Source organism: Leptosomus discolor, chromosome Z (genome assembly GCF_034619465.1).
Source record: "Leptosomus discolor isolate bLepDis1 chromosome Z, bLepDis1.hap2, whole genome shotgun sequence".
Taxonomy (NCBI): Eukaryota; Metazoa; Chordata; class Aves; order Leptosomiformes; family Leptosomidae; genus Leptosomus; species Leptosomus discolor.
The window spans coordinates 24,873,742-24,899,230 of NC_141419.1; the positions used below are offsets into that span (position 1 = coordinate 24,873,742).

The window sequence follows — 25,489 nt, forward strand, 5'->3', positions numbered from 1 at the left end:
CCCATGTTCTTTTACCCTGACAGCTTTCTCACTCAGTAGTATTTGTACTCCTGTTGTATTTATGCTCCGTAAGAAACTTAAAGAATCCTGGAGCATAAAAGACTTTGGAGGACTGATGTAAACCATCTTCAAGCATCTTAATAATTAATTAATTTTTATTTCTCTCTGCCTTTATACCTGTCAATTTTCTCTACATTTGTTGAATGCAAGTTTTAATGGTATAGGATTATACCAGTGATGTAGTGTTAAATACAGTGTTAAATACTCCTTAGGATCTGTATTCCCTTTCTGTTTCTAGATGCCCTGCACAGCTTCGTACTTGATCATATAGAAGACTAAACATAGTATTTCTCTGTGTATATGGGCAGTAGATTTGCAAAGACCATTCATGAAGGTTGCACTTTCTGAATATTCAAATTAGTTGTTGCAATATAATTCTGAAGTGATATTCAATGCAGTGGTAAAATTACGTTTTTTACTTTTCAGGGAGCACTAAAATTTCAAACTAAGATGACGTCCATGTCATCATCACAGATTGCTGTTTGTTCAGTTTCTTTTATTTGGATGAATCTCAGAAAAATATGTATTATGCATGAACTCTGCAGATGTACTATGAAATCATAAGCTGTCTAAATGTTGAGCTGTTTTGTATTACACAAATGGCAGTAAATTTGCAGAGTTACCAAATACTAAACTACTTCTGTACACAAGGACTAAGGCAGTATATGCATTCAGCAAGTTCTTTGTTTTCTTCATCACTGGAAGGACAAAAAGAAAAAAACTAAGGTGTCAACAAAGAAAAGTTTGCTAAACGAAGAGTGAAGATTTGTCTGCAGCCTGTGTTTGAGATTGTTGCATAGACAGCTGAGGAGACACAGCAATATCTTCAACTAGAACTGTGCTGCTGTTCTGATGAATTTTATAAGTAACAGGCATGAGCCAGAATAAATTAACGGAACTGTTACACTAACATTAACAATTGCGTAAGTATAGAGACTGTTTCTGAAAACGCTTTGACAGATATTCAGGGAGAGAAAATCACTTTCAGCATCTTTAAATATTTCCCTATGTGTAGAATATGTATCTTGTAGACTTTTTTCTTCTTTCACGTCTCTCTTCTCTCCAGCCACACACAGTACGCTTTCCTGCAGAACATTAAACTTAAACATTGTTATTTTAGGACTCAAGATTCATCAAGTCATTAGAGCAAATGAGGGTTTTATAGTGTTCTTGTCAGGTTTTTTCGTATTAGGAGAATAGTAGTCTTGTCTGTTGTTTGTTTCTGTACAAAAGCAGTGGACACAATATACGCCTTTATTAAAATAGCTTAGTGTTAGTTGGAGTGATGTTAATACAATTGCAGGCTAAAATCACAGAATTCTGTTAAAGGCAATGAAAATATTTCTTTGTTCTTAATTAGAATTTTTACATAGCCTTAGTGATACTCATCACATTGTTTGTGATGGGGAAAAAGATACAGCCTCAGAAAGTGAATAAATCTGGATTTAAAAATTAACATATATGAATGATTAAATATTATTCTTGTTTAGCTTACTGGAAACTCAAACTAAGATTAAGAAATTTAAATAGTCTACTTATTTATCCTTTAGATAAAATTTTAGGTGCTCAGATCCTGAAACAACAACAACAAAAACCCAAACAAACAAAAAAAACAACCCAGTAATAGTGTCCTGGGATGAGTTAAAAACATAAGGCAATTGAATAGGTACTGATTCTCTTTGTGCTATAAACAATATTTTGCATTAAACACTTTTTTGCTTTCAATAAATATTGATTTACGTGCTAAATTCAGAGAAGTTGTTGCTTTATTATTGAAAAAATTCTTTCTGAAGTTTTGGTGGAGGAAAAAAAAACAATCTGTGCCATGTTCAGTTTTTGGGGTGGCTAGGTGACAGTGATTCCTGTCACGTGGTAGTGTAGCAACTTTGTAATGATTAGAAGAGACTAAGCTATTATGAGAATGTAACATCTACTTTCAAGCAAAAAGTCTTCATTCTTCATGGATTTGAGAAGTTTACTCACATTACCTAGTTTACTCTTTATGGATAAAAATATGTCAGCTGAACTGTTCTGAATTGTGCAGCTCTAACCAGTTGTATATACATGGAAATCAACTGTTCTTTTAACAGAAGCTGATAGTCACTTAGCAACTATTGCAAGTCATTACCAGATTTGGCTAGACAGAAATCCTGTCTACATTAATCTAACATGCTGTCACCTAAAGACATACAAACTTTTGAAGCATATTTAGACATGTTTAGGCAGAGTCTAGTTTTCTCTAGCAGGTTGCTGGGCGGTTTCTACAGTAGAGCAGCAAGCTACATTTTTATGAAATAAGAGGCTGAGCAGATGCATTGAAGTGATAACCTTACCTAGGGCTTTTGCGCGAGGAAAGGCTGCTTTGCTATCTAGAGATGGAGTAGGCTCTTTGGTGGAAAAAACCAAAACCAGTTACATCATTTTTGCAGTCTGACTGATTTTTAGTGGTTAGTCCTGCTGCTACTTAAATATATTATTTTTACTATAAATTTAATAATAAGTGATAAGTTTATTAATAGTTAACACAGCCATTATTTGATAGAAAAAAGAATCTGAGTTCTTACATTTGCGCGGTATAAGTGTAAAAGAAATAATACAAACTTACTCTGAAGAAGCTGTAATTGAATTGGTTATTGCACTTTGTAACAAAGTTTATTTAAAAATGGTGTAATGTTCGGAAATTCCTAACTACACGGGATAACAACCTTTTGGAAAAAAAAAAAAGAGGGGTTCTGTTTTAGGAATAGGAATGCAAAATTGAAGGAATTATCCAGGTGTTGAAAAAATAATTAAGAAAGTAATGGGTGTTTGCAAGATGGGTGATGGTGAGCAGTAATTCTGTTTCATTACTAGTGTAGTTTTGTAATAATAATTTTAAAAAAAAATTTTGCAGAATCAACATGTGATTATTACTTTTAATAATTGTATATTGATTGCAACAAAAAAGCAGGAAATAATGTGTTTCTAAAGTTTATTTCCATTCTGAAGTAATATTTTGCCTGTTCCTAGAGTTAAGCATCTTCTGTTTTCTGAAAGGAAGTAAAAGACTCCCTAATTGTGAGTTGTACATGCAGAGACAAAACTGGATTCTTCAGTAAAGAGAAGCTGGACTAAAGGTGGAGAAAAACTGAACTGATGGATAAAGTGCTTTAGGAGTTAAAGCAAATCCCTTAATGTGGCATTATAATATATGTCTTTCCAAAGCTTGAGTGGATAAAATGTAGTATAACCTTTAAGTAGTGTCTTAATATATTCCCCTCAATTTGACAATAGTATGCCAATTAACAGGTGGAGTGAAGGCATTTACTGAGATTAGCAATACAACTGTCATTGACTCATGCTAACTTTATAAAGGAAGCTGATATATCGGGATGTGGGTTTTTTTTTATAATTAAAGCTGAAGTGTTGATAAGTTCATATGAGAATTAATAGTCCTTTGGAAAGCTTTGCACAAAAATGTGGATACAGACATTTTACGTCGGTTTAGGGGAAGGTGGGACAAGCTTGTGAATAGAGGTTTAGTGAGGGTAGTTGGCCAGATAAACTCACATGAGGCTCAAGAAGTGCAGTTGGAGTCTGGGAGGGTGTCTGATAGGTGTGCACATACACTGATACCTTTAAAGTCATCGGTTTCAGAGTGTTCACAGTGAAAGAGAAGAAATCTGAAAATGAATTATATTTTTTAGCAGGAAAGGTGATTATCTCTTAAGGGAAGCTTTGCCTACTAATTTCTGCTACTTTTCTGATTCCAGATCTTTGTTCCATAATTACTGGTGTTTCATTTGTATGTGACTTGCTTGAGAACTTGTCAGGTTTTGTGGTAGAATTAAACAGAAGAGCCAGTTGGATCTATTACTTTAGATAAAAATTGTGATGACAAAGAGTGTATTTCCAAGTTTATTTTGTCAGTTAAACAGACACATGTGCAAAGGTTCTTTCCATACCCTAGTTAGATTTGTTAAAAATGAATTAATGGTTGATGACTTCTGAAGGCCAGACACCCTGTTTCAAGGCAGTTTCAGGGACCTTTGACAACAATCCCATCTGTCTGTGAACAGATGAATGGAGAAGAGAAAGTCTGAAGAGAGGTTACTGATTGAAAGAATGGAGTTGAAGTTATGGATAGCAGAGCATGACAAAAGGTGCTTCTTTCTGGAGAGTGTTGAGATGCTTTTAAGTCTGAGAAGTTTTTAAAGGGAGTATGACTGCAGCTTTGTAATCTCCTTGGATTGGGAGCAGAGTCTAGCATTAAATATGCCTGTGTTTTCCAGATGCTTTGATTTTGTGGTATTGCAAAAGAAAATAGTATCCTTCTTCCAGGTTGTATCTCTGACTTCTGTGACAATACTAGATATTCCTATGACATGCTTTAAAGTCTCTTGTGATCATTTGTAACACAGGAAAAATTTGCATTTTATATCTTAGATTTCTTTAATTGTAATTTTTCCCCCATTTAATTTATTATTCTGTCTTCTGCTAATTCTTCCTCTTATGAAAAAATGAATACAGGTGTATGTTTAAAAAATAATGCCACTTACTTGTGGCTGCATGAAATATGTGCGCCACAATTGCCACAAAAGTAGTTTGGGACAAAAGGTTTGCATATTGAGAAAATTAATATTGTCAGTCAGCTTGCTATATAGACATGTGACCTACTCATGCTAATAGCCCCATTGTTATTAATATATGCTGCCTGCTTCTGACCTGCTTTGTTTAGAATGCATGTTGGGTTTTAATATGTGTGACATTTAAGGGTTATGGATTAAAAAATTAAATTTTACAAAATAAATAATATCTCATACATTTTTAATAGGGTTTACAAAAGAGCAACTCTACATTTTCCCTCTAGCAAGTTGGTACAGTATTGAATTAAGTGTCAGTACTTCTGTGGCCATGCAAGATATAATATTCTGGGCAAATATAGTAATTGTCTTTTGGAATGGACAGCTGGATTTTCCTAAAACCTGGGTGTTAATTAATTGGATTTTTTGAAAAACGAGTAATTTTCAAATGAGATTTCAGACTTCTAATTCCTTGATGGAAACATTTTATATTGTAGGCTTTTTTTTTTTTTTAGAAGTATATATAGAGGGCCAAGAGAAAACATTACTTTATTTGATTTATACATTTCCTATTGGAGTGTGAAAGTAGAACCTGTGTACTGTAGAAATCCAAATAATCACTCATGCAAAACATGTCCCAGTTTGGGTTGAAAATAAATAAAAGCATCTTGAGAGTCAAGCTCTTACAACTCTTCCCTGCAACATGAGGGAACTGAATTTACCACTCACTTATACAAATCTGCACTTTACTTCTAACAAAAAAATATAAATTACCACTACAAAATTATGTATGAGGCAAGTTACTACTCTTACAGTCTCCTAAGCTTTTTCAGAAGTGCCGCTTTTAAAATTTCAGCTTTTAGTGTTGAGTATCAAGAGGAAAATGAAGTCAGCAGAAGCATTTGCAAGCCATTTCATCTTTCAGCGAAATCGAGAAGTGAACATTGGAGCTATGGCTAGGTAAATGTATCAAGAAAGCATTAGGCTATGTAGCAAATCTAATCTCATGCTGTGCTGTAGATGATGCACAAACCTGCGAACAAAGGTAGTATATATTTGGTAAATTCTCAGAGATGCTGGAAACCTCAAAAATATATATTTATAGACATTCATTTACCACTGTAGCTCTTTCAATCTACACTGATTGTGTACATTAAAAGCTTTTACTTTTCTCCTGTTCCATTCTTCCCTTTTGTCCACTGAAATATATCTTAACCTTAATAAAGTTATTTTGTGCTAAGCATTTACATAAAGCGTGTGTGCCTGTGAGCACATTTTATTTTCGTTAAAAAGAAAAATCTCTAAAATAATTTTACTTATTTCAGGTGCCTTTTTTCCTCCCTGTTCAAAAAAGCTTCAATTGAAAAAAATGTTTAAAAGGACAGAATACAAGATTTTGAATAATGAATGCTGCATATGTGCACCTAATATTTACCCACAGGGTTTAGGACAAGTTTTTTCCTTTGGTATTATATTTTATACATTATGGTAGTGTGGAAGGAACTAATTCTGATATAGCATGAATAGGCTCCCTGATGGGGGCCAAAAAAGAAAGAAATTTAAAAACCCAAATCATACTACATTGACTGCAATTCACTGAAAAGCAGTCCAATAAAGCCCAAATAGTAAAGCGTTCACTGCAGTTCACGGAAAAGTAGCTATACTGGCAAAAATATTGAGTGTACTTTGAGACTTTTAACATCAAGTGAATGAGAGATCTATCGATTCTTAAAATTTGTTTGCTTACTTGAAGACATTAAATATATTACGCTGATGGAACAGGAAGTTTTTATCACTGCAAAACATAACATCTGTATTTAACTTTTTTGAAAATCTCTTTTTTAATTGTTCTACAGTACTAGTGACCGCTCTGGTCAAATCCTTATTCAGTAGGAATAACCTGACTGTGTATGTATTTGTTTAATATATGGACTTTATGTTGGTCCGTGATCATAAGTCCATCAAAATTTCTTTTTAGCAGTAGAAAAGATCTGCTGGTGGTCTCTGCTGTTGTCAATCCTTTGCAATAAGGAAAACTAAGATTTTCTGACTGTAAGAAAGGTCTCTGTTCCGCCTTTCCTGTATTATATGTTGTCATTTTGCTGTTCTGTTTTTCCTAATACATAACAAGACTACCCTTCTCTTCAAGACCTGCTCTTCAAACACACATATGGAAGAACACTGTTTGTTTCCTGTACTAAGACTCTGTCTTGTCTACCTCTTTGGATGAGTGAATAGTTTATTTCTCACTGATGAAGCGTTCAGACCAATAAAACGTGTGAACTTCAGTTGCTTTCTTTTCTGCATGTTGTGGGTTATGACTGAGACCCCCAACCTCAGTTCACACAGCTGCCAACATAGTGGTTTAGAAATACAGGTAGAGACTGTTACCAAAGCCCAGGTATCACCTAACTGGGAGTTACACAGATGGTGAAAGGAGGACTGTCTTGCCTCCTGGCTCCTGGAACACAGAGTAATGGCAGGGCTGGACAGCAGTCGCTGTTGTAGGCTTTTGATCCTGAGGCTGGTCTTTTCTATGTTGATTTCTAGATTGATCTGTGTGAACTAATTACTTTCTTTGTAATCATCAGTCGCAGCTGATCTCACACATTTTCTAGGCTATGAAACCATTGCATATATAAAGCACTGTGGTCAGGGTGGAAAATAGGATTTGTGACAAAGCTATATTTTGTTTTGAAGTTCTTGCATTATTTTGTGCTTTCAGCTGCAGTCATTCAGTTGGAGAGAATTTAGGAGCTTTTTATCGTCAGCAACTACAAGCAGTGGGATGCTGGGATTTTATGAAGTAACCAATGTAAATTTTATTAAAATGTCATTAATTTGTGTAGGTTTTGAATGTGTATCTGTGTCAGTGTTTAATGTGTCTTGGTTTCTGTAAACACAGTGTTAGCAAAATGCATTGTACAGGAAAATCCAACTACTAAGGGGATGATGCCATGCTATATTAAACAGAAGTGTAGAAAATGCAGCATTTTCTAGTAACTATTATTATTATTATCATCTGAATGATGCCCTGTGACATTCTTTGTGGCATGGCTTCACATTAGAGAAATATTCCAGGGAGCTTTTGGGTAAGAGCTTCCAGCAAGGTAATTTACAGCCCCATTTTGATATTTATCTTCACCTCTTCAGTCTCTTGTTTGCTTGGAAATATTGCCACATATTGGCCTGTAAATAGGGCTTTCAGTTCAATTCACAGCTAGTCAGTACTTGGAGAAGAAATTTAAGTCTAATGCCATAATTTCACAATTAAGTTTACGCCATGGAGTCTAGGCATGATTTCACAATCATTAGTACTGTATTTCTGCACCACAGAATTGCTCACAGAAGAATTGTGATGTTGGGTACATGACTGGCCTTCTGTCACATTACCTAGAATATGTGCAAGTAATACAGAGTTTATGCAAGCCTTGTGTTTTTGTGCTGTCTTTATTCTGAGAGAATGGATTATGCAACCACTGATTCAAAGCTAGCCTATTTACTTCCTATTAAACACATTTTAACAGTTGAAGTGAATCTAGTGCCTTGTATTATCTGACCGTAGCATTTTGGTTCTACACCAAGAACCCTATGGGTGGGTGATGCTCTGAATGGTAGTGTCTAGATGTGTAACTGACTAATAGCAGGAATTTTTTATCTAAGAGCTCCGGACCTTTTGGGTATTCAGTCCTGTCTTTCTCTTTATGGATGTTTTATACTCGATTTTAAAAAGTTTCTGAGCTATTGGAGATGGTGCTGAACTTGTGCATTGTTTAAAAATCATTAATCAGACTCCAGTTATAGCACTTTTAAAAGGGTGGTGATAGACAAGCAAGATGTCAGGAAAGTCTTTGGATCCCAAGATTGACCACTGAACAGTCTTGTCACTTGTGAATTTTACTGGCCTACTACCACCTTGTCTAGATCATCTTTCTGGCTACTGTCACTGCTCATCAGCCCATATTGAGATTATCTGTGCATCCATATCTTCTAAGAGTGAAGAACAGTGGCCATCTAAGAGGTGTGACTGCCGACTTCTAGGGATTTCATTTGGGTCAGCTCCGTGCAAAAAATATTCAGAGAAATTGAATCCTCATGGATGGATCCCTCAGCTAAGGGATGGTTGTTATTTATGACCAAATATCATTCTTTGTTATGAGGTGGGCTCTCTAAACAGATAAGATTTGTAAACTTTAACAAGATAAACTAAAATCACTGTGATTTTACAATCATGTGATGTACAATTTAATGCTAAAACTGTTACAAATAGGACTGCAATTAGATTCCCCATTCTTTACTCTGTTTCAAACTAAGCAAACCAACTTCTAGTATTTCTTCAAATGTGGTACATCCAGATGATAACCATCCAGATGATGCTGAACTCCCCCCAGTTTCTTAACATCTGTCCTGTACTGGGAGTGTGCAGGACTGGATCCAGTGTCTCAGATGAAGCGTCACAATCATAGAATCATAGAATCATTATGTTGGAAGAGACTTCTCAGATAATCAAGTCCAACTGTCTACCCAACACCACCGTACCCACTAAACCGTGTCCCAAAGTGCCACATCTACACGTTTTTTGAACACCTTCACCACTTCCCTGGGCAGCCTGGTCCACTGTTTGGCCACTCTTTCAGTAAAGAAATTTTTCCTAATGTCCAATCTAAACCTCCCCTGGCGCAACTTGAGGCAATTTCCTCTTGTCCTCTCGCTTGTTACTTGGGAGAAGAGACCAACACTCACCTCACTACAACCTCCTTTCCGGTAGTTGTAGAGAGTGATAAGGTCTCCCCTCAGCCTCCTCTCCTGCAGACTAAACAACTCCCATTCCCTCAGCCACTTCTCATAAGACCCGTTCTCCAGACCCCTCACCAGCTTCGTTGCGCTTCTCTGGACATGCTCCAGCACCTCAATGGTCCTTCTTGTGGTGAGGGGCCCAAAACTTCACACAGTGCTGAGTACAGAGACACAATCACCTTCCTACTACTGCTGGCCACACTATTACTGATACAGGCCAGGATGCTGTTGGCCTTCTTGGCCACAAAGTACCAAGCAGAGGAGAATTGCTTCACTCTGCCTGATATCTGTTTTCTTGCTAATGGAGGTAAATGCTCTTTTCCTCATATGATGCAGTATGGTTTAAGACAAGAAGTCTCTTATCTTGTATGTAGAGCTATTGAAGGATGATTTCAGAACTTCAGAAGGAAAAATTTTAGTTCTGAAAGGAAAAAAGAATGGAAAGTCTTTCTGGATCTTCAGTATTCTAAAGCTTCCATTCGTTGCTATATACCAAGTGTGGTTGTTGAATGGCTTGCACCTTTGACCATTCATGTGTTTACTTTCATATTTCAATACTTTCAACACACAGAAAACATGAACAATTCCTGCAGAAACATTTCAGCTCAAATGCAAATACTCACTTTGTATATTTACCAAAGTTCTTGCTGGTATGGAGATGCAGTTTATTCAGTTGGTCCGTCCTCTTGCAATCTCAGGCTGTGTTCTAGCATTTTAGATTTTAATGTCTCTGTAGGCTTCAGCTATAGTAAAACCAATGCCACAAAAAACCCAAGTACTGCATTTATGAGTTTGAGAGCTGGATGGCCAACTGTCAAATTAATTGCTGGACCTACATATTCCTTAGACACCCTCTGATTGCACACTGCCTTTGCCTGACCACCAGAGTTCTCGCTGTGGGTGAGTTTATGGTTGCAGACAAGTTAATCTGTTTATCTCCAAGATAAACAAAACAATCCAAATAGAATTGTTTCTCCTACACAACAGTGCTTTAATCCTTTTAACATAATGGTCCCAAGCATATTGGTCTATTTGTTCTCATTAAAGCAACTGGTTTGCAATTTTGTTAGTTCATTCCTCTGCATAGGGCTGTGGAATTACTCTCTTTTCAGCAGTCACAAAACTTTTCTCATGCCTGGAATCTAATGGCATCTACCTTTCATCTCTGTTCAACTGTTAATTCTGTCACTCACCAGTAAGAGAGTGCAGATTCTTTTAATATGCTTTTTTATAAGACTGCTGTCACCCTGAGGTCTCAGCCAAGTACCTGACCAGGTTAATCAGGGTATCTTTCTGGTTCATGAGTTCATCTGTCAACTGATTGTTTTCCCAATTGATTTTTCAGCTGGTCAGTGCAGTTTTACACATTGTATGCAGCTATAGCATTGGCTTGGTACTAAATAGGAGGAAATAGTAAGTCTAGAGTCTCCGTCTTGACTCTGATATGCGCTTAATTTGAATTTGAGATCGTTCAGTCTCTCATACTTCCTCATTTTTCTTAGGAAAAAAGTGAAAAAACCACAGAAGCTTGCATTAGATAGACAAATATGTGAATCATGAAGAGTAAAGTCAAAGCAATATGTTGTACATGGATAGCCATACTGTAAAGGTGTATAATATGAATATGAGAGAACATACAGTAGGTTCAAGATAGGTAAGTTTTCCCTGAGATTATTGGAAAATATTTCTGTTGTATAAAGAAAAGCCAGACTTAACAGTCCCCATTTAGCCAATGGGGAAGCAGCTATTAACAGTTCCCTGGTAGTACTCTTTACCATCATATTCTTCTTTCTCCGTTTAAGCTAAACTCCCCAGTGTATGTAAAACCTGCATTTATATTTGTAATATTGAATGTGTTGTTATGTCAGTTTAAAAATTAGAGGTTTTTTAACCTACCATACTTGCATGTCATTCTTCTTTGTTGTTCTGTTTACCATCGCCTCATTACTTATGCCTTAAGAAGAGAAAATCTGTCTGTTTTGGACTTGAATATATTGAAAGTCAGTATTAAACCCAAGGTATTTCAGTATTAACTTGACATCATTCTAATTTCTCTGAATATTGTATTAGAATGTATTTTTGTCTGTAAAATGATCCCCCATTAAGAAGACATGTGTCTTTGGATCATTGAATGATTTGGGTTGGAAGGAACCTTTAAAGCTCACCTTGTCCCACCTCCCTGCCGTGTGGGCAGGGATATCTGTTACTAGAGTGCATTGCTCAAAGCCCCATCCAGCTTGACCTTGAACACTTCCAGGGAGGAGGCAGCCACAGCTTCTCTGGGCAGTCTTTTCCGGTTTCTCACCACCCTCATCGTAAAAAATTTCTTCCTTATATCCAATCTAAATCTATGCTGTTTCAGTTTAAAACCATTGCCCCATGTCCTGGCACTGCAGGCCCTGGTAAGAAGTCTCTCTCCATCTTTCTTATGAGCCTACTTTAGGTATTAAAAGGCTGCAATAAGGTCTCCCCAGAGCCTTCTCTTCTCCAGGCTGAACACCCCCAACTGTCTCAGCCTTTCTTCATAGGAGAGGTGCTCCAGGCCTTGCATCATTTTCATGGCCCTCCTTTGGACCTGCTCCAACAGGTTCGTGTCTTTCTTGTGCTAAGGACACCAGAGCTGGACACAGTACTGCAGGTGGGGTCTCATCAGAGTGGAATAGAGGGGCAGAATCGCCTCCCTTGACCTGCTGGCCACACTTCTTTTGATGCAGCCCAGGACACGGTTGGCTTTCTGGGCTGCGAGCACACATTGTCAGCTCATGTCCAGCTTTTTATCTGCCAGTATCCCCAAGTCTTTCTCCACAGGGCTGTTCTGAATCCCTTCATCCCCCAGCCTGTGTTTATGCTGGGGATTGCCCTGTCCCACATGCAGGACCTTGCACTTGGCCTTGTTGAACCTCATGAGGTTTGCATGGGCCCATTCCTGAAGCCTTTCAAGGTCCGTCTGGATGGCATCCCTTCCCTCCAGTGTACCAACCACACCACTCAACTTGGTGTCATTCACAAACTTGCTGAGGGTGGACTCAATACCGCTATTTGTATCGTTAATGAAGACAATAATGAAGATATTAAATAGTACTGGTCCTAGTGCAGACCCTTGAGGGACATCACTGGCTACTGGTTTCCACTTGGTCATGGAGCAGTCGATTAATATTCTTTTGATGCTGCCATCCGGCCAATTCATTACCCATCTACCAGTCTATCTGTTAAATCCGTATCTGTCCATCTCAGAGGTAAGACTGTTGTGGGGAACAGTACACATGTTGAAAACCTTATTTTGACTAAAAGGAGGAGAAAAAATGTGTTGAATTCCTTTCCGTTGTGGCATATAAATACTATTTCAAGAGAAAACATTTTAAACCATTTCCTTTATTTATTTTTCTTTTAAATGTAAAACCTTTGGTAGTCAGCAAAGATGTTTTTAGCATCCTCTCCATATTTAAGAGGGGGCGTAAGAAAATTGAAAATGTATTAGGTTATTTTAAAAATTTCATGACTTCTTAGATTGCAAATCTAAGTATCAATGACAAGTCCATGTATTACACTTTTAACCTGCGGTATAATCAGTGTAGACAAGACATTAAAACATAAGCTTTCAGTATTTTTTTGGAAGAAGTGGCTTAGTATCTCAAACATAGGTTTAAACATCAGTTTATAAAATCGTTAATACAGACGAAATAGCGTTTGCAAACTGACCTGTAACACTTTATTTTTCCAATTTTCCCTTTGAAGAACATGTAGTTACAAGATAAATGTCTGAAAGATGTTAAGCATAGTTTAAATATTAATTTAGTGTCTTTCTTTATGAAAAAATTACACCATATAATATCAGTTTTTATTCCTTGCTTTACCATTTTAGTTTTGCATCATGCAGTGCTGGCTTGAAAGAGAAAAATGTAATTAATTTGGAGCTAAAGGGATTTGTTTGGAAAGAAAAACGTAAAAGTGTCTTGGTTTTGATATTCACTGGAACCATTGCAGCCAGCCTGAGTACTGCATTGTATTCCACCATCTGTAGAATAATCCAAATCTAGTACTGTATTCCTTCAGATTGTGCACTCTATTTTAAGGCAGCCTGTATGAGCTGTAATTCAATAGCACACAAACTTGAAGAAAATAGGAGGATTTGATAGCCTCTTTCAAATTGCTTATGTTACCCAAATGTTGGTTTTTTTCTTCCCTGAGAGGGTGTTACCTGTATACTTACATTCATATTCTGGCTTTGAAGGCAACTGTGGGTGAGTGGTTTAATTTCATCTTCACTGTAGGTGAAAACACACAGCACTCATAGTACTTTCTGTCCTTAGCACTCTGTCCAGTTTTCTTTGTAAGCAGTGAGAATTCACACTACACCACTGCATCAAGTTGTTAAAGACTTTTCATCAAAAGTAACAAGGCAAGAAAATTGCTGAAATTACATTGTCTAAAATCCAAAATAGCTAATTTTTTCATCATTAGAACATGCATAACCTTCAGCAACAAACTGAGCAAGAGAAGTTGATGGTGGACTGCTTCATAATAAGTGGTTGTTTCCACATTCCTCTTAATTTTGCAGTCATAATCAGAAAAGACCACCCAGTCTTTTTTTTTTTTAATCCTTGCATAAAGGAAAAGCTTTTTTGTCTAGTTGAGAACTTTGTTTTTAAAGACCTCCTTCCAATTTTGCATTGTGCCATGTTGCCTGAGAAATGTTGGTGTTTGCTTGTGTCAGGGTGATGGTGTCTTTTTCATCACACTTTGACATTGGTATGTCCTTGATCCAAATTGGTAGCCCAGGTTCAAGGCCTTGCTGCATTGCTTCTGGTGAGGAAGAGATATTGGCTAGGAGTCTGGTGTTTATTTGTAAATTGTGAATATTGTAGCAAAAGCTGTGTATCTGTTCCGTTTCTTAGAATATAGTAAAAATAGTAAGTGACTTCCTAATAAAATAAATTTTAAAAAAAAAAAGAAAAGAAAATATACATTACTTTACAAACAGTCTTGTTCCCTAAGAGCTCTGTCTTTGATCCTGCTGGGGACTAGACTGCTAGTTAACATCCTTCACTTCCGCGTGGCTTTCCAGTCGTTTTCAGCAGCTGAGACTTGTGTGCGAGCACCCATTTGCTAGCTGCTGGAATGATTTGCCAGTGGAGACCAGCAATATGCCTGCTGACAGCCACTAACACCTTTTTAGCACAGAAAAAAACCCAAACATTTTATCTTTGCTTGTCTGCCTAACACAATCCAAGCTGCTGATACTCTGAGTGACCCATCCCAAACAAAAAAACTAATTTACAAATCATCTAATCTTGATGTTCTGTAAATATTTAAGCAGATTTTTTGGAAAGGATGTTTTCACTTAGTTACATTGATTTCATGTGGATCTGAGCTTCCTTAGATCTTTTTTCTGACTGCTGGCATCTTTTATTCAGCCTCTTTTTCTTGTCCCTCAGTAGAAACAATAGATACTTCCAGGTTTTGTGGTGTTAAAGAAAGGCCTTTCATGATAAAACAATGCGGTGTTGTAGTATCTTATTAAACCAGGTAGGCTCAGAAGCTAATGCTGCAAAAAGATGCCAGCTTCCTCCATTCATCTAAAGCCTTCTTAAAGTGTTACTTGTCTGCATGACTACCCCATGTAAAATTCCTCTCAGAGCAGTTGCTCTGGATGTGGATGCATATGACAATAATGCAGTTTCTTCTCACAATTTGAGCTTTCTCTAGGTCCAGCTTTCTTCAGGCCCAGCAATAGATGTTTATCTGATTTGAACATGAAGGTGTTGCAACTCCATGTTAGTCACATCAGCTACAAGCAAGCTGTGTGAGAAGCTCTCTAAAACACTGTGCATGTTGATGAGCCACTCTCCTTGCTGTAGGAGATTTTGACCATCCACATACAAACCTGTCCCAGTCTGCCTTTGATGCTGTAGGCCTGAGCTTCGCTAAAATACTTATCCAAGTTGCAGTTTTTGCCATTTGACTCCGTAATCTTTTAAGTCTTCGGATCCCAATGCTAGGCTAATGTTGCCCTTCAAATACTTATACTCAGTTCTGTTAGCTTCCTAGAATTGGATTAATTTCTGAGAACATAATGGAAATATTTCGTAACCGTGCCTGTGTGAAATCTTTTTCACGTGTAGTTTGTAAAAAATTAATTTGGCTGTGATCAAACTCAGTGAATATGTGAGATCAGAAAAGCTTAAAAGCATTTCTGAAGCCAGCATGCTTACTGCTAGGCTCTCTGTTTCTTCAGCAGTAGTTCTCTACAAGTGCAAGCGTAAGAAGAAAAGTGAATTCCTTGTCATTCAAGGTGAATGTAAGACTGTTGAGTCAGTCTTGATGTGAGGTATCTTTAGAATAGAGGTGTGAACTCACCAAGCTTCATGGTGTTTGAAGACTTATGTGATAGCCCTGACGGAAATAAATGAAACACAGAGTTTTAACTCCGTTTTTCCTTGCAGTGTTCATGAACTTTTTTTTTTTTTTTGTATCGTAAATTCTGTGCCAAATAAGCTGTACCAAAACATGAAAGATCAAAGAATTTAATTTCTTCTCAGGAATAAAAATATTTAGTTATCAAAGTAGACTTCTGACTAAAGAAGGAAGTTGTATTCTGACAGTTGCAGACTGTACACTATGTAAGCAATACGTAACAATTAGGTTGTATGTGCTTTCCCAGAGACTCTTTTCTTTCATACTTGGTACAGTGAAATTTAGTAGGAAGAAAGGGTATCTTTGTTGTAAACTTACAGTGAGGTTGGTTCTTCAGAGAGCTTTCTATGGTATACAGTGTACAGGAGTACAGTATAATTTGCAAAATCAGATGAGAGATAAAATAGGAAAGTTGTCATTATTAGGACTTGTGTTTCTTAGATTAATCAGTGGTATTCTTAGTAGTTGTGTGGTGGCCTATTAGTGAATGAAACTAACGATTTTCAAACACATCTTTTCCTGAATGCGATATTTGGGAATTATACCTATACGTTTTCCTATTGAATCCTGAAATTACAGTGACACATTTGTGCAGGTGAACTCTTCATGCTGTTAGTGACTGATCCCGTGTGGAGACCAGTGTGGAATCAATAATGAACTTGTGCTGTGTATAGTTTTCTTCAAAGAAGGGAAGGGCATGTGAAGGTATGTACAAAATACAGAACAGGCATAGAAGGAAGTCAGTGTTTCAATAAATCTCCTATAAGCCATTTTCTGTACGTAGAACATAAGGGAGGTATCGGTACAAAAGACCTGCTTTTAAGTATTTCTTGTGATAGGCATACAGTGGTGATTCACATTTACCACCTATTTCCCCCAAAAGCGTGTTTGTTCACTGTGATGTTTTTGTAAAATTGTATTTAACGTAATCTTTGCACAGAAGTGACAACCGAGTAATTCTAGATTTCTGGTTTTGAGAGGTTTTCCATGCAAAAGTATCATTAAAACGCCAACCAACCTAATGATGTTGTTTATAAGCATGTAAATTCCTAGTACATTCAAGGCAAAGGAATCCTCTGTCTGGATACAGCTGTTGGAAAAAGAAGTGCTCTGCTGTCTCCCTTTTCTTTAGCAAGATGGCATTTACTCTTGACTAGGTGTGTTGACTAGTTCTTTGTTTCCAGATAATTTTCTCAGTTTTAAAAGCATTTTTTTCCCCTACTGTGAAGAAAGGGGCCTGTCTACCTCTAATGCTCTGTGGTCTTCCCAGTCTATGTAGTCTTTATGGTAGTTGTGTCCCATTTCTTGTCTGTAACTTTACACCAATTCGTCCAGCCAGTAATGCATGTTTTCATGAGGCTGTAAGGGAACAGGAGTGAAAACGGAAATGACTGACAGTTCTTGTTGCTGTTTGTATGTCAGGTCTTCTGCAGGTCTGTCTCGTAACGCCTGCAGAGTCCGTTGGCTTACTACAGGACTAGGCATTGGATTTATTCTAGGCACTTTCTATGAAAACATGCTTAGATGACCCTCTATCTGCTAGAATAAGATTATCTGTGTGTATCTGCAAGCTGTCAATTTACGGTAACACGTTGATTAGATCCGAGGAATCAACACGGAGCTTTGGGTGGGGAGCTTACAGATATCTTGGAAAGGGAGGAAGGACATCCTTAGTAGGCTGCTGATTTTGATCTCCCTAAGCACCACAAGGAATTCAAATTTCTTAAGCTCATATGAAAAAGAAATGCAACTTTGAAATGTAGAGTGCAGTATATGTACAAACTAAATGTTAACATATCAGTCAGGAAGAGAGGAGGTTAGTATGAAAGACGTTTAACAGTTGCACACTGAGACTTGAAAATGCATGTAATTCAGTCATAAGGCACAATTTTATTTTTTTTCTGTGTGAAAATAATTATTTGGTATTTTTGGCAAATGGAAATCATTTTGGAAGAAGAATGAAGTTTGAAGGTCACATTTTCTGATGATTTGAAAGAAGTGTAATTAGGGATATATAAGTAGGTATTTAACTCCCTATGTTCTGCAGAATCCCTGAGCTGAATTACATCCATCTACTGCTGTAAGAATATAAAGTCTTAATTGCTGTCTCTTACGTGCGGAGAGTTAAGGAACAGGTATGCTTTTAGGTGATGCTGCTCTGTTTTAACGCGTCTGCTTTTCTTACCATGCTACAATTCATCTTTCTGACCAAGCAGCTTAAACTTGCTGATAAATTCTGTGAGATACCACTTACGACCCTCATCCCATCTGTAAGTGCCCAGGTGAATGTGTAATTCTCCAGGGTCCAAGCAAATTTAAAGGAAGTCTGAATTGATGTAACACAGAAACTGATAGATCCAGAGGGAAATGTATGCTACTAAGAATCAAGTGGGGTCTGTTTAGGAATGCATCTGAACTTGACTGTAGACTGATTAGTTTAATTATCCATATCCTTCCACTATATCTTAAGATTTTAAGGATATCTAATAGGAAGAAATTGGAAAATAGAAAGCAAATGTGAAAATGTTCTTCTTTTAAACCTAATTGAGATGTTGCTTCATATAATAGAATATGAAGACTGGGCTATGTGTTGGTTCAGCTAGTTACTATTAACAAACTTTACTGAATATACTGTAATTTTTTTACATGTGCTCAGTCATAGAAGATTATCATTATCAGTAGACATTTAGATATACAAACCAGGCTGTCCCTCCATCTGTTTGCTTCAGAATACTTGGCATTTATTTTGCAATGTCGTAAAAGTAGTTACAGCTTTGCAGTTGAGAACTATTACAGCAATATCAATTTTTCATATTCAAGTTAGCTTTAAAACCAGAATTTTGCCTTTTATTTATAACTTCTAGTGCTGTGCTCTATGCCTATGCATGGGGTGGGGGAATTAAATGTGTGGAATACAGCTGGGCAATAAATAAGGTTGCAAAACTCTGTCATTAGTAATAAAGCCTTTTGCATTAAAATGGAAGTATCTAGAGCACTAGATTGAAAAAAACCCAAAAACCAACAAGCAAACCAAACCCCAAAAAAACTCAAATGCTTTGAGTATAACCAGGAATTTGCCTCTACTTTGTGAAGTATTTTAAGGAGACATTTTTTGCATGGTTTCCACAGAAACATTTTGCAGCAAGAAGGTATTAATGTTTAAAATAAATGGTTAGCTGAGGCAGCGGGAAATTGGAGACTCTTTTTACATCTTTTGTAGTTGAATCTTCATCATTTTAGGCTGATGATCATGTTCAGCTAAAAATTTGCCTAATTGTTTGCTGGTGGTTATAAGCTAAGTGTAGATTAAATGATTGTGGCTATTTTGTAGAATTAGCCATACAAGAATGGCTGTTTTGGATAGAGTACCATGTTAATGTTGACTGGGAGCAGGAAGTTTTTATCTTCATTTTCCTTTCTCTTCTCTCCCCTCTTCCCCCCACCCCTCCATCTCCCAAAGGAGATGTTAAAACAGCTGTTTTAGAGACTGGTGAAGATGTTACGTTTTTTGAAATGATACCAGGCAATAAAAGAGAAGATAGGTAAGGGGAGAAAACAACCCTAATCAGTTAAACTTATTAGAATTTCACAGTTCTCAGGAGGCTGTAAATTCATACAACCCTGGGGTGAGAGAAGAGGTAGAATGAAATCAGATTCCATCTAGATCTATAAAGGCAAAATGGCACTAAAATTTTATTTTAACATTTAAAAATATATTCAGTAGTGACATGTGGCCAAGTATGTTAAACCATACGTTTCAGAAATACTACTGTATTCCTTGCAATAGATTCAGAGTGATGTAAAGATTTTACTTGGGCGACACCTGCAATTCATGCAGACTTTTCCAAGTAGTAAATGCAATGCTCTGCCATGTTTAACAGCAGATGAGCACATTGAACTTAACAGCAACTTTATTTAGCTGAAGATGCTGCACATCTCCTCTTTAGCTGTGCTCATTGAGCGTATCACTCCAGTGCTGTCCCTGCCACTCTTCGTGGGTATTGAATCAGACCAAGAGCCTGTCTTCATGTTTTCAAAGCTGCCCAAAGAATGAACTTTTGGTATTTTAGAGATTTCTTTGTCTTCATAAGAATAACGTCCTTGAGTATGTTTCGCTGATGCTATGAAGCTGGGCACCCTCAAGGCTAAAACTCCTAAAAGTAGGAGCTACAACTCTTACTGCCACAGCAACAAAGTTTGGGATGTAATTAGGAAAAGTATTAGAGTGACTGAGTGTGACAATGGGAATCAAATTCAGTTTAGTTTTCTGGTTACTCTTGTTTCGTTTTCTTTCCCATGAAGATGATAACAGCAAAGGGAAAGTGAGATGCCAGAAATGAGGGAAGGAGTAGAGTGAAGGTGAAGAATAGGAGGAAATTTATCAGAAAAGAGGAGAAGAGAATTATATACTTGATAGAAGGAAGAAAGAAGTTAGACATTCAGCGAATTACTGTTTTCTTATTTACCTGCTGGGAAGCCCATACTAGGTGAGAGACAACATCTGAAAACCTCTGTGTGCAGATAAAAAGAAGGCAGCTTAGCTGCACTTTTCATAAATAGTCTGAGACTCTATCTGCACACAGTGACATTTAATTAAGCCAGTAAGCTGAAAGTTTTTTTTTATCCTATGTTTTAGTTACGGTTGAGAAATTATTGCAGTTTGTAATTTTGTATCCTTATCTGAACTAAATTCCATGAAGTAGATTAAGAGTTTGCCTACTCTGGGGGGCTTTAGCAATATTCTATCTATACAGTCATTTTTAATACAATTTTACTGAGTGATTAAAGAAATAGATGGTAACCTAGTACTGTGCCGCACTTTTTTAATTAAAGTTGTTTGTGTTCGCACAGAATAAAGCAAATAAGTGAATAATGGATATCTGAGCTAAAAATGGGGGGCTGTCAGCCTGCTCAGACATAGCTTTTTCTTGTAGGGACCTAGTTATGATAATGGTCTATATAGGAACTTCTGATCTCGGAACAGTGTTTGTTTGGCACCTTCCTCAAGGGAATCATACTAGTGAAAAATTTATTATTGTAAAAAAATAACATTTTTAAATGGCGCCATACTTCTGTGCGGTCTTTTCTGACACTGCTCTTCACTGAAGTGACATAGTCGATGTAGCAGGTTTTTACACATGGAAACAGTTCTATTTTAGCAGAGGATTAAGTGCAGATACACAACATATTTCATAAAAGATTCTTATATCCTCTCTCCCATTGACACTCCTGCCCCCAGATCAGAAGCGTAGCCTGGCACACCGTGCTTTCTTTCAGATCTTCACAGACATTTGCCTGCCATAATGCAACATAAATTTTGTCTTAGTTATCAGACTGTGATTATGAAATAATAATGGGAAGAGGGATCTCAGCCTGTTCATAAAGCATAGTGATTTTTAGTATAAAAAGAAGCTGAATTAAAAAGACCACACTTTTTTATTTGCATATGCTGTCTTATGACTTACAGTAATTAATGTAATTAGAGGAAAATATGAAAGACAAGCTTTTTGATTTGTGTGTGTGTGTGAGAAGTTGATCTGGCTTGCTGTTCTGAAGTAGTACTGGAAGAGGCCTGTCTTGAATGAGACATAGAGCTCGGACAAATGAGATCTGGTGGTTGAGGGTGTTACACACCCACTGCCTCTCTCTGGAGGCATCGCAAAACTGTCATATTGAAATCCAGCAGACTCTTCTGCCAGAAAGCATGCAAGAGATGACCCTGACAATTCGTTGTGACTGATAATCTTTAAGATGTACGATATCTTTCTTTTGTTGTGAACCTCCTCTTTTCACTTTCACTTCCTTCCATTCAAACGCCATAATCCTTCTGGAACGGCAAATGCCAAACAGCAGGCTGAAATGGTAGATCCATTTGCTATTAGTGTATCTTTCTTCTTTCCTCTACCCACTTTCTTTTCTGAAGAAACCACTTGTTTGCTTTTTCTTTGTTTTGTAGCCTTTAGAAAGCCTTTGAAAATGCTTTTACTTCCCTGTCACCGCATTATGCTCTTTGGAGGGAGGATCAGCTGGAGTCATGGCAAAGAGAACTGCTGTCCTGGTAGTTTTATTTTGTATTCACCGTATGATTCCCAGAATTGCATTGTTCCTTCCCAGAGGGGGAAGATTGGTCTCTCATGCAAATCACTGGTCCTTTTCTAGGCTTTTGTAGCCTTCCTGAAATTGTTGGAAAGGATCCTTCTTTCTGCAGAGCGGGGAGAAGGAATTGCACCAGACAGGCTGGCCCCAGTCATTTTATCCCTTTCCTGTGTCTTACAGCTCCTTTTGAGGAGCAGGCACCAGTCAGTACCTATCCTGAGTTCCCAGGGCTTCTGCTGCTTTTGTGCATTTGGTGCGCCAAATTCAGCCGTGTTATTTGACTTAGAGACTTGCATTGGTGTGAGAGTACACAAAATCTGGCCCACAGCCCTGTCTGTATGCAAAAGTATGCTTGCTCATTTAAGCTGAATTGATAAATAAGTTTTTCTACTGACTTGTGATACATGAAGTTGGTACCAGTTAACCAAAATTAACATGTTTATGTTGTTTCAGCTGATAATATTTTGTGAGTAGAGGTGTCTGCAGATTCAGTTTTCACAAAGCCTTATTAGGGTTCATGAAAGTGCAGCTGTTATCCTCAGGAATGCCTCCAAGCCTTGGAAAGTCTAGCAACAACACAGAGAATATGCAGTAATAGGAATTTATTTCAAAAGAAGTAAAGTGACAAAGCGAAGTAGAAAGAATAAGGCTAGAAACAGTCTGCATAGATCTGCACTGTGATTGAAAGTAGCGAGATTTAAACTACCTGTTTCTTGCAAGCAAGTTAAAAAGGACAGAAATTTTAGTTTAACCCCTATCTGCATAGACATCAGCACATGCGTGCAGAGGATTATTACCACCATCTGTTTTATCCACAGTGGTTTCCATCAGTTGTGTTGTTTTGCCTTTTTAGTGTTTAAGCACTGCTTTGAAGCTGTTGTGTTGTTAACTTAGGCTGAATCTGTGCATAGCTGCCTGTAGCAGTGTCAGCATGCTAAGATCATAACTGTTAGATTAATGAATGGAAGTATTAGCTCTGTGCCAGTGCAGTACATTAATAGCTGTGCAAGTTCAATCAAATACACTACTGACTTTGTCGTTGTGTAATAGTATTTACCAGATCTTAGATGGACTGCTGAGAAAGATGAATGTAATCTTTCATTTTTTATCTGACTTAAATACAAGGTAAAAAAATCATTTTCATAGACTATTTTATTATTATTCTTCGCAGGAGGAGAATATATGTACCTGTAGACTTGAATTTGTCACTGCAATGGAATATGCATAATGAGGGATATTGTAGTGAATGGAAGGAAAACTAACTGTTGCAACCATTATCTTTCACATAACTTAATCTCATATTCCGAATTACTGGAATTAATACCAAAAAGAAAAGAAAAAAGTATGCTTATTGCTTCGTTTTTTTTCTTTTTCCTTCACAGAACCTGAAGAGAGTGTTTGTAGAATTTAGTCATCAGGAGCTGTTTGAGTTCTATAACAAGGTCTGTAGATTTTACAATACTATAGTTTCTTTGTAAACACCTTATGCTGCTCAGCAGGAAGTGTTGCCTATATGAATTAAATCTAATGAAACTGGAAGGAAAATGGATCCAACTTTTATTAAGGCTGTTGGATTTATTTGATCACATAAAGCATTTGCAGGAAGAATCTGTGCGTTGAAATTTGGAATAGGCAGGGCTTGGGTCATTGTAAGCATACCTGATGGTTAGATCGAGAGTAGCAGCTGATGATTAATAATGAGGAGCTCTTTGGAAAGAGCATCTTTGCATTACATCTTCAGTTGAAATGCCAGGCTTGTAATCCAATCAAAATGAACTCTATTATTTTTTTTCCTTGTTATTATGCATTGGAAATTCGCAGCAAAACATCTGTGCATGTAAAAAAAGCAGTATTTAGGCAACTGTTTCTTTAAAATTTGAATATTTAAACTGCAGCAATGAATTCTAATAGCTTCATGTAAAAACAAATATTCATGAGTACAGGATTTTTTTATTGCCATGTGAATAGATTTAGTATGCATAGCTGAAGATACTGGAATGTGGGGGTTTTTTACTGTTTGCATGTTTCTAAACAACATTTTATATGACTGGAGATTTTTCTCTCTTTTTTTGTTCCTTTAAATAGCTGGAAACTATACAAGCACAGCTGGATTCCCTTACATGATGTTTTTGAAGACTTATTTCTCCATCACACTCCTGCCACCTCATTATTTTGAATTGAAGATAGATTGCCAAGCTGTGTTTGCTGAAGGATTCGGTGGGTTGCTTCCTGTAAAATTATATGGCTTCTTTCCTTTTTAGACCAGTAATATTAGCCAGGAGTCTTTTTTAAGGGTCTGAAGATTCTAATGGACTTTCTCTTGTTTTCTGAGCAATTGTGAGGAATGGCTTTACTTGCAGGAAAAAAAGAAAAAAAAGAATGCTGCCTTGCTTCGGAATTACTTTTTTTTTGTCCTGTTATGTGTATTACTTGATTCTGGTAGAAATTTGCATACTAGTGAGGGACCAGGAATAAAATCTATTTTTTAGGCATAGAAGTACTAAGAAAACACACAACTGATAAAATATCTATAATTTTTAATTGTTATTCACATGATTGATAATGCTTATTGCAAATTTGTCAAAATAAATTCAGAATTTAAAAATTGATTTAGTTTGGGCTACTTTAACTTAATTTCATTATCTTTGTTCTTTTTTTAGTTTGTTTTTTTTTTCTTCTAAATCATCAACAAGTCTTTCCTGTGCTGGTGGCCCCAGAGCTGGACGCAGTACTGCAGGTGGTTCTCACCAGAGCAGAGTAGAGGGGCAGAATCACCTCCCTCGACCTGCTGGCCACGCTGCTTTTGATGCAGCCCAGGATGCGATTGCCTTTCTGGGCCGTGAGTGTGCATTAACAGCTCATGTCTAATTTTTCATCCACCAGCACCCCCAGCCCTTTTCAGCGGGGCTGCTCTCAATCCCTTCATCCCCCACCCTGTGTTGATGCTGGGGATGGCCCTGACCCAGGTGCAGGTGCACTTGGCCTTGTTGAACTTCATGAAGTTCACACGGGCCCACTTCTAGAGCTTGTCCAGGTCCCTCTGGATGGCATCCCTTCCCTCAGGTGTGTCAACCACACCACTCAGCTCAGTGTTGTCTGCAAACTTGCTGAGAGTGAAGTCAATCCCACTGCCACTGAAGATATACAGTACTGGTAGCAATACAGACACCTGGGGGACACCCCTCATCACTCATTTCCATCTGGACATTGAGCTATTTGCCATTACTCTCTGGATGTTAATTTCTTATGCACTAAATAGTGCATCCATCACTACTATCTCTCCAATTGAGAGAGAAGGATGTTGTGAGGGACCGTGGAGTCCTTCTCCATTCATAAACAGCAAGTCTAGGAGGGCATCTTTCCTCATTGGCTCTCTGAGTGCTTGTGACAAGAAATTATCTTCCATAAACTTCAAGTATTTCCCCAACCTGCTCGTCACAGCAGTATGATATGCCCAGTTCATGTCTGGGAAGTTGAAATCTCCCATAAGGACAAGGACTGCTAATCCAGAGGTTTCTCATAACTGCGTAAAGATTAACTCCTCAGTGCTAGCATCCTGT

The 25,489-nt window shown here is 37.3% G+C and overlaps 1 protein-coding gene across 1 annotated transcript in view; it reads left to right on the forward strand.

The window, feature by feature from the left end:
- The window catches only part of COMMD10 (COMM domain containing 10), a 114,012-nt gene extending 89,685 nt beyond the window's left edge, over positions 1-24,327 (forward strand). Inside the window, exons 6-7 of the mRNA XM_086479755.1 lie at positions 23,312-23,371; positions 24,015-24,327. Coding sequence (XP_086335881.1) covers positions 23,312-23,371; positions 24,015-24,053 — 99 coding nt within the window. The 3' untranslated portion in view covers positions 24,054-24,327. The remainder of the gene's footprint in view (positions 1-23,311; positions 23,372-24,014) is intronic.
- Positions 24,328-25,489: the final 1,162 nt, after the last annotated feature.